A 14,511-nucleotide genomic window follows, 5' to 3' on the forward strand; every position below is an offset into this window, starting at 1 on the left:
ATGTAAATACATCTTTTCATAACTATGCATAAATATTTCCATAATAATATAATAGCTGACAGTTTCATATATAAATTTTTTTTATAAAAAGTTTCACCGTTAAATATATATGTATATATATTTATTTTTTTAAATTTTATTTTGCAGAAAAATATTTAACTGGCAGTTTTTTTTTGCTCATAAACTATTGAGTTAGATAAAAATACTTATAGTTAGATTTTTTTTTTAAAGGTTTAAAATATATTTTTTTTTTAGAATTCGCTATTCAATTACGTGAATATTGCATCATATACATACATAAATATATTATATTCCAAATATATATATGTATTTCAATTAATATTGAGAAAACATGCATATTTAATATCAATAAATATACCGTTTCAATTTTTTTGTTTTTTTTTTTTTTTGTTTTCTAATATAAAAATGTAAAATATAAATATATATTTATATGAAATATTATTAACAATTTATGTTTGACTAAAACAACAAAATCGGACGATTACTTTTATTAAAAATATTTTTTGTCAAACAAGACTTTTTTTTTTATATTAAGTATCAACTGCTTATATTGAACATTTAAGTACTTGAAGGCCCATAGCCTTAAGATTATATAATATATATGAATAATAATAAAATAATATAAGTAAATAATGTAAATAATCAAGAGAAATTGTGTTTACCATGATTGTACAAATTGGGCCGAAGAGTTATCGCACCCTCGACCCAAAAATTCGGTCTCTCTAACATATTTTGCCACAATGATAATTCACGTCCGGTTGCGTCCATCCAATCAACTGGCTTTCCATAATGTTTACCTTGAAATAAAGATAACATAATAATTAGTAATTTAAAATAAGTTAAAAATACACAAGTAATAAAACTTACCAGTGCCAAGATTAAATCTAACGCCACCTAAAAATTCATTACTCGCAATACGATCATGATCCCAAACAGTTAATTCAAGTCCCCTTTCAGCCAACTCTTGAAGACTTACATCTTTATAAATGAATGTATGTCCCCATACTGGATTCCCATCAGACTTTCTCACAACATTGGTCTTTTGTTTACCTGATCTTCCTTTGTCTGGTAACAAATAACTTTTACAAAATGGATCACAAGTTCCTGATGAATTTTTGGTTCTTGTTTGTAAATTTCTTGATTCTTTTACTAATACATGCAATGAACCACGACTCCAATTTTTTTTTCCTTTTCGTGGTTCTCCAATAATTGTAGTATTTGAGTGGTCACGATCACGATCTTTTTTCTCTAATTTACACAATTCTGGTGGAACAAATTTAAGACCAACAATAACCTCACCCTTATATGTAGCTATAGGATCATCAAATAATTCAGATCTTTCTTGTAAAGGATACCATTTTGGTGTTGGATCATCAAATATTTTATTTTCTAGTGGCATTCTTACTTCACCCAAAAAGTCGTTTCGTCCAAACATATCCGAATGCCAAACAGTAAGCCACAGTATTCGTGTCTCCAATGAATTTAAATTAATATTAAATTTAAGTGTCTCATCAAATACTGGATTTAATGTATGTTTTTTAACTTTTGTCTTTCTTTTACCTCCTTTTGATTTATCTGGCAGCAAATATACTTTAACATAAGGATCTGACCGGTTTCGTTTAATATCAACTGGTGCCAAATCTTTACATTGACTAATATGAACTTGGAAAGTTAGTTGTTTGTAATCATATTCAAGTGAAAACTCAACCTCACCTTTAACAGCAACAGATCCACACCATTTACCTTCACCAGCTCCACTATAAACAGATGCCATTGAATCTGAACGTGCACCTAAACTTGATAAAGATGAACGATTTGTATCTTTAACTCGTGTTCCTGAACGTCTTTCATCAATCATTAAACGATTTGTTCCTCCAATAATTGGTGTACTGCATGCTTCTGATAAACTATTGTCCTCATCAGGAATAGGAATAGATTCTCTACGTCTTCGTTCACGTTTAATATTAGGTGAAACTGCTATTTCAAGTCCTGGAGCACTAAGTGCTCGTTTAGGTACACCAGAACTTAAACTATTACGGGCAAAACCTGGTGGTCGATATCGAGCAGATTTAACTCCAGTATTTGATGGCAAAAAATGATACATACTGTGAGCTTTGTGCATTGATGATGATCCAAATCCAATACTACTATTACTACTACTACTATTTTTATTATTACTATTATTAGCTGCTGGAAGACGTGGTAATGAATTAGTTGTTGAGGTTGAGGTTGAAGTTTGTTGTATTCCTCTAGGCAAGGTCATAGCACGTGAATCACCATTAAATTCAAATTCATCAGCAGAATCTTCATCATCATCGTTATCGTTATCACCATTGTCATCATCATCATCATCATCGTCTTCATGTTGATCAGCAGTAGTACAAATTGCTGCTGCTGATGTTGATGATGATGATTGACGTCGTCGATGCCGTGAATCATCTGGAACTGATGATCGACGTCTATTGCTCCATATTTTTTCTTCAATAGAACCAGTTGTATTTCCAGCTCCATTTATTTGATTGGCACTTGTACTAATGCTATTACTTCCAGCTCCAATAGATCCACAGCTCCTTACTCGATCCAATTGTTCACGTGAAAAACTCTTAGGATTAAATAATAAATCTCCAGCACTTCGTCTTTTAGCAGCCATTGCCAATGCATTTGTTGTATTTAAATTTGTATTGTTGGACCCAATATCTCCTGAACAAGTTAATAAACTGAGTTTAGTACGTGAATCAGCAGCCATTAATGCAGATTCGAAGCTACCGCGCCATGAAAATCTTTCATAATCACTGGTCTCACGTTCTTCATTTTCTTGACCAGTTCCAATTTGATGTCCACTGATAAGAAGTAAAGGATCATGAGATTTTGATCGTGGAAGTTGAAGATGACTAAATGTTGGAGTTTGATGTGCTGAATCAGATGTTGAGTCATCGTCTTCAGTTGTTGTTGATGCTGATGAAGGAGTTCTGGTATGTTGAGGATATCTTCGCCATGAATAAGAAGATGAAGAAACATTTGAATTATTTTCAGATACTTGATGCATAAGAGCAACTAATCTACTACCAATATGATGCATTACTTTGGCAATTAATGGAGGGCTGCTGTGAGGAGTTGAACTCGCATCTGAACTAACATCTCCAGCTATTTTAGTAAAACTTTGTACTAATTTTTGATAAACAAAAGCTGTATCTTTACCCATATTGCCACTAGAAATTGATTCTTTAGATTGTTTACTGTCGATTGGTGATAGAGTACTTGAACAAAGATTAACATCAGAATTAACATCAAAATTATTTATTATTTGTTGACAACTGGCTGATATTTGTTCTTGTAAAGTTGAACGACGGCTTGCAGCAGCAGCAGCAGCTGCTGCTCCTTCTAAATCAGAACTTGTATAATCAGAACTATCATATGAATCAGACCAAGTATCTTCAGAACTTAAATACTCAACAATTTCACGTACTTGATCATCACGTATACCTGGTACAGTTTTCATAAGACGTGTAAGTTCATTTTCAAAGTATACTAATTGCGGTGGTTTTGTACGTTTTCCTCGTGGTAATTCTTGTTCTATTCGTTCTATTTGATTCGAATTACTTGGTGTTGGCGTAAGCGTTGGTGTTGGTGTTGGCATTGTTGTTGTTTTTGTTTTTGTTTTTGTTGTTGTTGCTGTTGATGTTGTTGTTGTTGCTGTTACTGTTGTTGTACTAATTGATGAAGATGATAACAATTGACAAGTTAATACTGTATTATTTGAATTAGCAACCATAGTTTTGAAAAATTGACGCATTTTAGACATCATTAAATTTGTTTCCTCATCACTTGACCAATTATTAAAACTATCTTTTCTTGATAATGCATGAGTATTAATATGAATATTTGATGCTGCTAAAAATTCATTTTTATCCTTTGGATTACTATTATTATTATTACTATTGTTATTATTATTATTTTTATTATTGCTATTATTTGTATCATTATTATTATTATTTATATTATTGTTATTATCATTGTTATTATTATTGTTGTTGTTGTTGTTATTTTCACAAACATTTTTATTGTCAATATTATTTGAATCTTTATTTTCTTTAGAATCAATTGATGGTTCTGATTGAATTAAATCATCACAGCTACCAACAAATCCAGAATCTCTTGATTGTTGTTTACGATCAGGATCTGTTGAATTATTCGTATTTTCATCAACCGTATCACCATCAATATGATTATGATTATTATTATTATTATTTGATGAAGATGTAATTGTCAATGAAGAATCACTGGGTTGAGGAGTTTTAGATCTTTCTTCTTCTGAATTCGTCTGATTATTTTCATTAATAAGAGAAACAGCATTTTCAAATTTATCAGAATCATCAAATTTATCCAATTCAGGACTTTTATTATTAGAATCAGTATTACGAGGGCTCTGTGTTCCTAAATTTCTTTTTTTCTTTTTTCGTTTTACAGTATCTACTCCTTCAACAAATCCAGTAACATCTTCATCAGTTCTTACAGTTGAATCATCAGATTCATCTGGTGAATCTTGATTATTACTAAGATCTTGCAATGAATTTTGTAAAGTTGAATTTTGTGAAGTTTGTGCTAAAGCTAAAAGATTATCAAGTGAAGAACTGTGAGATCTTCCAGTACCTCGAGCACGAACTAAACGTTTACGACGTTGAGCTTCAGGACTTGGACGTCCTTCAGAATCACTTCCTACTGAACCATCTGAATCTCTACGATCTTCATTACGAAAACCCAAAAATTCAGATAAAAAATATTTTTCCAATCGTGATGAATTAAAGTCATTGGCACTTTTGTTATCATTTAAACAATTTATTATTGTTCCTGATTCTTGATGACTCTCTTGAACACCTTCAGAATAAACTGATGAAGTTTCTGAAAGACTATCAATTTCACGATTTAATAACAATAATGATGTCATATCGTTATTTATTAAATCATTTGTTAATTTTATTTCGTTATCATCATTAATTATAATATTATTATCATTATCATCATCATCATTATAATCAATATTATTATCATCATTATTGGTATTTTCATAATTTTTTGTGTTTAAATTACTAGATTCAATACCTCCAAGTCCAAAGAAAAAATATTTTTCAAGTTGTGATGTTGATGAAGTTGATGAAGTTTCATGAGATTTTGATTTCCAATTAGTATTACTAAGACTAAATTCAGCTTCACTTTCTTCACAAGATTCTTCAACAATTGTATGAAGAGTAAAATCAATAGCTTGACGATGATAACCACGTAATTCTTCTTCACGATCACCACCAAGATTATTAACTTCATCCTCTGAACTGTCTTCAGTGTTTGTTGTTGTTGGTGTACTCTGTTCATCTTCATCATGTGAGACTTCTTCAACCCAAGAATCATCATCAGCAAGACCTTCTTCAAGTATAACATCAACATGATGTGAAATTTTATTATTACCATCAGAAATTTTTAATTTTTTTAATTTATTTGTTGAACAAACTAAATCATCATCATTATTTTCATTATCAATTGAATTATCTTTTTCTATATCAATATTAACAAAATAATTATTTTGTGAATTATTTGTTGTGGATATAATACCTTTTGTTTTATTGTTAACTGTTTGTTCTTGTAATTCAGATTCAAGTTCGGATGGGTGGTCATCGTACCGTCGTTTAATCATTAACGGTCGACGTGGTCCCGAGCCTGTTCGTTGAGGTGTTTCCAACGCCTCCAACGCCAGATGGTAGTATCCAGCCAGGCCTGACGATGACTGCTGTTGAGTCTGTTGAGTTTGTTGAGTCTGTTGATTCTCTTGTGTTTTATTATCATCTGGCTGCAATAACGTTGTCGTATCTGAAGTTATAACACTAACTGGTTGATAAGCACCCGATGTAATCATCACAAAACTCTTGTATTTATTATTTTGTGACAAAATATTTTGTGGTGAAGAATATGTTGTCGTTGTTGTTGTTGGTAATAATGATGATGATGGTAATGAAGATGAGGATAATAATTCGTCAGGTAAAAATACATTATCATCGCGAGTAGACGGGCGACGTTCAACTGAATCAAGTCGCGTTCCCCGGCGCACTGTCTCCCCACCTGTATTTTCACTTGTATCCACCTCATTTTCTCCCACCAGCTGTTGTTCGCTACTTACTACATTCACCTGGCATTCTTTCATTGATTCTTTTGATGTATCATCACTAACTACTATACTTTTATTTATTTTGAATTTTTCTTTATTATTTTCGTCTTTAATTACTAATGATGACGATGCAGTTGTTGATTTTAATTTTTTTTTACTTAAATTTTCATTCCAACAGTCTAATAAATTTGATACCGTTGATAAGGCACATATATCACGTTTATTATTTATTTCACTATTACTATTTGTATAATTATGATTAAGTAAATATACATTTTCATTTTCCTTTATTTCCAATGAATCTGCTACCATTGATTCATAATTTTCTATGTTATTTTCGTCTTCGTCATCATCATCATCATCATCTTCTTCTTCTTCTGCTTCATCTTCTTCTTTAATATCATCATTAAAGTGTTTATTTTTATCGTTATTTACAATTATTTCTTTTGTTTCTGATGTTGATAAAAAATTTATTTCATCAGGATTTATATTACGTATTGATCTCAATGTTATTATATTATCATCTGAAGAATCTATTGAATCAGCTGAATAACTAATTTCATTATTGTTATTATTATTTTTAGAATTTTTTATTAAAGTAGCTGATTGTTCGTTTAAATTTTCCTCTTGTTTATTCGATGAATCAGAATTTATTGATAAAAAGTTTATATTTTTGAGAATAACTTCATTGTCTTCGTCTTGTTCTTCTATTCCTTTGTGTTGATTACTTGCCAAGGAATCACTATAATTAACATCGTCATCATCATCATCATCATCATCATCATCATCATCATCATCATTATTGACAACAAACACACGGGAAAAATGATGTGATTTATTTTCATCATCAAAATCACTACTATCTGCACAGGATGACGATGAATCATGATCATCATCTTGATCTTGATCTGAATTTTCATCAATTTCAGTTGCTAATAATATTGATTTTTCAAATTTACTATCTTTATTGTCTGTTTTATCATCAGTCAATGGCACTTTATCAACTTTATCAGCTTCATTATCATCATTATTATTTTCACCATTATTAACTAAATCTAATTGATTTAGATTATCACTATCAATTGATGGATTTGAATTTAATTCTTGTTCTTTTATTATTAATTGTTTTTCTAATTTAACCTCCTGTTGAGATTCTTCAACTTGTGGTTGATGATTTTTTATTTCATTATTCAATGGCATTGATTTATGATCGAGTGTTGTTAAAAGAGATCCATGATAAATACTTTCATAATGCCCAACAAGTGAACCGTCAGGACGAAATGTAAAAATAGAATCAGCAGTATTGAAACTTGGATCACTTATTTTTTGTTCACAATAAAGCCCTCGATGAATTTCAGATTGTGAAATAAATTTTGGATGCCATGAAAACCAAGGCCCGATAGAAGAACCCGCAACGTTTTTAAATTTTAAATTGTTATCTGATTTTGTAGCTGTTATCATTGATGAAGCTGCAGCAGCTGCAAAATCTTGATTATTCCACAGAGATGCTGGTACTGGTACCGGATAAGGTACTGGAACTGGTATTGGCACAGGAACTGGCAACACGTTTCTATTACTACTACCTCCACATGCCTGTACAAATAATCATAATTATTTCCTCAATAAATATTTATAAATAAATAAATTTATACAAACCAGACAACAAGTACTGGAACCACGTCGTTGACCTAGACAACAATCCCAAACATTTCCATCTTTTATATCATTAGCATGAGAACGAACAGAATCACCACACAAGGCTGATGGCAAAGAAGGCAAACTATTGCTTTCAAAATAATCCCAATCACAATCTTCGAGACTCTGACTGTGACTACTACCACTAATATTGTTATTATTATTATTTCTGGTTGTTCCTATAGGTATTCCAGCAGTCAAATAAGACGAACCAGAGCAGCTACTGTCAGCATCGTCTTCTTCATCACGTCCGGATGACGAATCTGAGCTTATAAATACCAGTCGACGATAATCAGAAATTTTTGATGAATCTGCTGCTGATCCATTGCCACGTAAAAGACTTTGACGAGCTATTTGAAATTCAATATCTTCTGTGCTATATGAGCGTGCATATGATCTTCCTCGTCTTCTTGAACCTTTTAATTTAAAATAAACAAATAAAAACTTTATAATTTATTAAAATCTCCTTTCCACCAAAAGTACAATACAACACTGACACCAAAGTAAAATATTAAAAACCATATTGATATTATAACAGTTATACACAATTGTACAACTCTTAAAATTTCCATTCTTGATATTAATACATAGAAAGAAATAAATGAAAAACAAAAATATTTAACGATGACAACAAGTCACTAGAAAACTAAAAAGCCAAGTGAAAGAGTAATAAAAATAATAAATTTAAAAGGTTTCAATAATCAATTACTACCAACTGCTAATAGTATAGAGAGAAAACCTATCATCTATATTATATTTAATTTAATAAATGTTAAATATAATAATAATAATAATAATAATATTATTATACCTTGTGAATCAAATTGTCTGCGTCGTCGTAATATTGTTCGTCCTTGAGAGGATAAATTTGAAAATTTAATCGCTGACTCTGAACGAGCGTCATTAAGTCGTGGTGGATGATCGTCTTCACTGTCACGTTGTACTCTGTCACGCTCATAATTTTCAACGACAATATCTCGTGGATCCAATCGAGATTTCTTTGCCAAATCAACATAATCACATAATCCCGACTCACTTAATCTATTAAATTTATTTATAATAATAATAATAATAATAATAATAATAATAATAATAATAATAATAATAATAATAATTTAAGTAATAAATTTTATAATAAATTACCTAATGCTTTCACTGCCAGAACTTTCATATCGAGTACTACTGTTAGATTCACGTCTTGTTCTTGTAATAGCATCTCGTATTCGTTGTGATGACAAAGATTCACTTCCAGTAGTTACTATTTTACGTGGAAGACCTGGTGTAGGTTCACTCTCACTTTCACGAGGACTGTATCTTGATGAAGAACGAGTACTTAAAGGACTAGCTTCTGGTGATAAATGGCTTGATAATCGCCGATTTACAGCAGTATCATCAGTAATATCATCTGAATTTAATCCATCTTCCTTTATTATTATTATTTTATCATCCTCACTTTTATTCGATAAATTTATTTTTTCTTCAACATCTTCATTATTATTATCACCATCATCATCATCCTGTACTTTATTAACAGTTTTATTATTTTTAGCAATTATTGTTTCTTCATTTACAGAAATTTCGGTTGATGTTGTTTTTTTATCATTATCTTTTATACAATCATTTGAATCATCCATTGCAACTGAAAGTTTATTTTTGCTACTATTCTCTTCTAATCGTTTATTAGTACGTTTGTCACGATTTTTTTTTAATAATAATAATTTTGGAATAAGACTCGGCGAATTAACAACTTCTTTATCAACTTGATAGCTACGTGAATAATAATAATTGTTATTACTATTATTATTATTATTATTATAAAATAATCGTGATGGTGATAAAACAGTTGTTGTAGTTGATGATGATGATGATCTCAAGTCATCAGTACTACCACGATTATTTCGTTGTAGTGGAATTTGTGATTTTCGTGTTTCGCTTCGTAGATTAATGTCTTCATATTCGCGAATTTCGTGTTTTCGTAATATAGGAATACTTGATTTTTTATCACGACTCAATTTGAATGATTGTTTATCAACTCCACCTTCTCCAAAATCTTTACATGTTACAGAATTATGAGAAGGCGAACTCGTTGAACTCTTTGAACTCGTCGAACTAGAAATTTCATTATTTTTTACCAATGATTTAGGTAAGAATGTTGTAAAATCGGGTATACGCGATTTTACTTTTAATTTATCACTATTATCCTCGATATCCATTGAGTCATTTTTATATTTAATTTAATTTAATTTTCTTCTTCTTCTTATTTTTATTATTATTATTACTTTCAATCGTTAGTAATAATTTTAAGTATTAAAACATATTGATAATGACTCCTTTGATTGATAATATTCAACTAACATTGCGAATGACGTGAATCTAGAGAAATATATAAATAATTAAAATTAAAAATAAATAATATTAGTTAACATAGAAAAATTTATCAATATAAAAATACTTGAATTAACAATTAAATTTTATATGTTAAAATTAACTTTTCAACAATAACAAATGAGAAAAATTAAATAATAATTAATTGAAACAATCAAACTGTCAAATCGTATAATGTAAAGTGTGCTGTGCACCGTTTAGAGCCGGTTTTCCGGATTAACACGTATATACACATATAATACACATATTTCTACTTTTAATTTAATAATTTTATTTTTATAACAAAATATATTATAAACCAATGGAAATAAAAATGAAAGAATTATTGGATTATTTAATCGATAAAATAGTTTGAATAAAAAAAAAAATATTAATATATTAACCGAAGAAGAATACAACAAGTAAAGTAAAGAAAAGGTAAAGGTAAAGGTGCACTAGGTGGTTTAAAGGCACCTCACGGAGCCTTATTCACATCCTCCAATCCTCCTTTACTTTTATCATACTCCCCACTATTATATATGTATATAATATAGAATAAGAATATATCTACTACTTACCAGTTTACTCGGTAACTATATATATTTTTTAACTTACTTATAAAATTATTATTATTTTTTTATATAAAAACATTACAATTTAATAATCACAGTGGATTAACAGCTTTGATAATTTTAAATAATTAAGGAATTTCAAATTTATAATAATATAGTGTATGATATTTGTAAAATGTATTTTCAATATTAATAAATATACAATGCTACCTGTTGCATGTGACCGCATGAAAACGACGGCAACAACGACAACGACAACGACAATGACGACGACGACGACGACGATGATGAAGCTCTACAGTCTATACATTATACTTTGCTATCCAGTACGTATATGTATATTTATATATCCACATTCATCTACAATACAACACACCTGAGAGTGCCTGAGAGCCAGAAACACCAGAAACAGCCAGAGAGACAAGTCCTACCGCCCTACTCCTGATCCCTCCTACCTGAACAACTCCCACCATCTTCTGTTACATACAACTTTTTGCCCTTGCTTACTTCTTCTGATTCTTTCTTACTTTTATTCTTCTCTTTTGCTCTTAATGTATTTCCACAGGTACTAAATTCAATTGCGCATGCGTTGAATATTTCAATACATTCGAGATAAATAATAAATAGAAGTATAATGTATCTTACTGATATATTCAACATGCCTATGACAATAATCAGGTAAAAAAAAAAATTAAAAAATTTTACCCAGAAACAAATTATTAACAATTTCATAAAACTGAAAATGTATTTTTCTTTTTATTGTTCACAAGGATGTAAAATTTTGTTTACACTTTAAATAGTTTTTTTTATGCACATTAAATCATATATAAATAGTTATTACAAAAATACGTACTGTACTTTATTAACATACATAACACTATTTTACTTTAAAAATAATTGTATACCTTTTTTGTCCCTTGATTATTTTTAAAGTAAAATAGTTTAAATTTATTACAGACGATACCTTCATAAGTGGTCATTTTTCTAAAGAAATTTTCTAAATAAAAAAAAAGAAAATGACTAATATTCATTTATTTATTTACTAATCCAATTATGCATATTATTAATATAATAATAAAATATTTAAATTGATCGTGAGATAATTTTTTTTATTATCAAGTCTTAAAGTTAAACATTATTTTTAATAATTGATAGTTGAATTAAACATATTTTAATGATTTTAAATTAAGTGAAATTGTCAATAGGTTAATTATTTTATTTAAAAACTATGTATAAAGTGTATTAGCTTATTGATTACATTTATTTCTATTTTTTTTTTTTTTTTTTATAATCAAAAAGATAGACACAAGCTACCAGAGCTTTAAGAGTTTTAAACCTATTTTTTATTTATATTTATCGTTATAACTATCAATTCGTCATATTTTATCTATCAATCAAATAATTAACGTCAATTTACATTTTAAATGAAATAATTACTTAAAACATTCATACCTCACATGTGTATATATATATATATATATATATATATATATATATATATATATATACCAATTGTACGCACTCTCGCAGCGATACACACATTATCTTGTACGTGTATTGTATTTGTTATTTAAATTAAATAAGATTTGGTATTTATTTATATTTTTTTTTCTTTTCCATCATATACACATTAAAATACTAAATTATTTTAACCAGCGCAATAAACTAATAAATCAATCAGTTTAATTTTAGAACCTTGAGTTTAACGTCAATTATTTTTATGGAAAATGAATTAAAAGGATTAGCCATGCAGGCAAAGCAGATGATTGATAATTAAGCGTTACTATAACCATTAAAGGCTAAAAAAAAAGAAAAAAAAAATTAAAGTATTTGAGAATTAGTTAGTCTGTGATGTATAAAAACAACACGGTAGTCTCATAAAATAATTAATTAATTACCGCGATTCAGCCTTTGTTTTTGGTGGTTTAAAAGATTTTAATTTTTTAGTCTTCTTTTGATTAGTAGTACCAGATTTTGATTGAAAAGCTTTCCAACTGTCAACACGTGACTGTCTTGATTCTTCAAAATTTTTTTGCCATTCTTTTTCAATAGCTGCTTGTGCTTCGGCTGAAAGTTCTTCTTCACGTTTTCGTTTTCGTTGTTCTGCATCTCTCGTCGCTAATTCTCGTCTAAATATCATTAAAAATAATATCAAAATAAATATATGTGTATATTATATAATTATGAATACCTTCTACGTTCCATATCAGCAAATAATTTCATCGTCATAACCCAAACAGCATGTCTATATCCTTTTTCTGATTCTTCTTCTAACATTGGTACACTACTCGTATTATCTTTTAGTTCCCTTTTTAATTTTTTCTTTTTTTCCGCTATCTAAAAAAAAATGTTTTACGTAATAAATTAAAAGTAATTATAACAAAAATAATAATAGTAATATTTTACCATGTGATCCGTACGCGCTTTAGCCTCTTCAATAACATCCATACATTTGGCTCTCGTTTCCTCATTTTCAAGTGTCTTCCACGCTTTATTTACAACTAATAAATAAAAATTTTATTAATAATTTTATAATAATAAAATACTTAATATATATTTTACTATTATTCTTACTTTCAAATGCTTGTTGAGCACGATCTGCGTCATCCTGATTTTTATCTGGATGTACCAAAATTGACATCTAAATAAACAATTGTTAATTATCGCTATATCATTGATCATATCAATTTCGATGATAATAAAAAAAAATAGTAATAATAACAACAACAATACTTACACGACGATATTTTTTTTTAATTTCATCAATAACTGTGTCTGGATCTATTTGTAAAACTTCAAATGGATTTAAATTAAAGTATGACGAACCCGGACGGAGTAATCTGTCAATTTGTTGTTTAGGCGTTAAAACACTATCACGTTTTTCAATTTCTTTTACCTGTTAATAAATTGATTTATAATAAAATAATATAAAAAATATAAATAAATGTTGTTCTCTAGGTTACTTGTCAGATGAGCATTCTTATTATAACAATATAACCTCTTAGCAGACAGACACAAATGAGTAAAATTAATTGACATAGTAACTAATTAAATAACTAAAATCAACTCACTTCAGTGTAAAAATCATTAAATTCATCTTCTTTTTTTTCCGTAAAATCATTTGATAAACTTGAGTTTTGAGCAGCCATTTTTATTATTATTATTTTTGTTAACTAAACACCGAACACACTACGTTACATACATATGGACATACCTACAATGCATGTTGTTATTAATATAAATATAACACAAGTCAAGCTTGTGTGTGAGTGAATTGTGAATTAATGGTTGGACGATGCTGCCCTCTATCTGTAAATATACAAACTAACTAAATATAATTTAAAAATGAGTGTGAATGTAGCAGACATCAGACAAATTAAAAATTATAAGTAAATAGAATAAACAATTATAAAAATAATATTTATAAAAAAATTCACTTATTAATTTCAAAGTTTTTTGAATGCGCATTTTTTAAAATTTAATTTTATTAATTATTTACTCTATTTATAAATAATTTTAAATTTGTCTGATGTTCTGCTACATTCATTCACGTGAGTGTGAATGTAGCAGAACATCAGACAAATTTAAAATTATTTATAAATAGAGTAAATAATTAATAAAATTAAATTTTAAAAAATGCGCATTCAAAAAACTTTGAAATTAATAAGTGAATTTTTTTATAAATATTATTTTTTTAATTATTTA

General features: G+C 28.6%; 2 protein-coding genes across 3 annotated transcripts; both read right to left on the minus strand.

Annotated features, from left to right (window-relative positions):
* Window positions 1-8: 8 nt before the first annotated feature.
* On the minus strand, window positions 9-11,175 carry LOC130669516 (putative uncharacterized protein DDB_G0282133). Of its 2 annotated transcripts, none has more exons than XM_057472508.1 (6): window positions 11,017-11,175; window positions 9,014-10,243; window positions 8,682-8,911; window positions 7,832-8,286; window positions 889-7,768; window positions 9-818 (listed from the first exon to the last, which is right to left on the minus strand). In XM_057472508.1, exons 2-6 carry the CDS (start codon window positions 10,081-10,083, stop codon window positions 664-666), a joined length of 8,790 nt encoding a protein of 2,929 aa, XP_057328491.1. In that variant the 5' UTR covers window positions 10,084-10,243; window positions 11,017-11,175; the 3' UTR covers window positions 9-663. The 2 variants fall into 2 exon arrangements, with proteins under 2 accessions (XP_057328491.1, XP_057328569.1); XM_057472586.1 differs by having other exon boundaries at window positions 10,813-11,175.
* Window positions 11,176-12,095: 920 nt separating this feature from the next.
* LOC130670406 (dnaJ homolog subfamily C member 8) lies at window positions 12,096-14,035 on the minus strand. Its single transcript, XM_057473836.1, has 7 exons — window positions 13,878-14,035; window positions 13,544-13,702; window positions 13,381-13,447; window positions 13,213-13,307; window positions 12,998-13,143; window positions 12,705-12,935; window positions 12,096-12,605 (listed from the first exon to the last, which is right to left on the minus strand). The coding sequence occupies exons 1-7, from the start codon at window positions 13,953-13,955 to the stop codon at window positions 12,599-12,601; spliced, it is 783 nt and encodes a 260-aa protein (XP_057329819.1). The 5' UTR covers window positions 13,956-14,035; the 3' UTR covers window positions 12,096-12,598.
* Between the last annotated feature and the right edge of the window lie 476 nt (window positions 14,036-14,511).

The sequence above is a fragment of the Microplitis mediator genome, chromosome 1 (genome assembly GCF_029852145.1).
Source record: "Microplitis mediator isolate UGA2020A chromosome 1, iyMicMedi2.1, whole genome shotgun sequence".
NCBI lineage: Eukaryota > Metazoa > Arthropoda > Insecta > Hymenoptera > Braconidae > Microplitis > Microplitis mediator.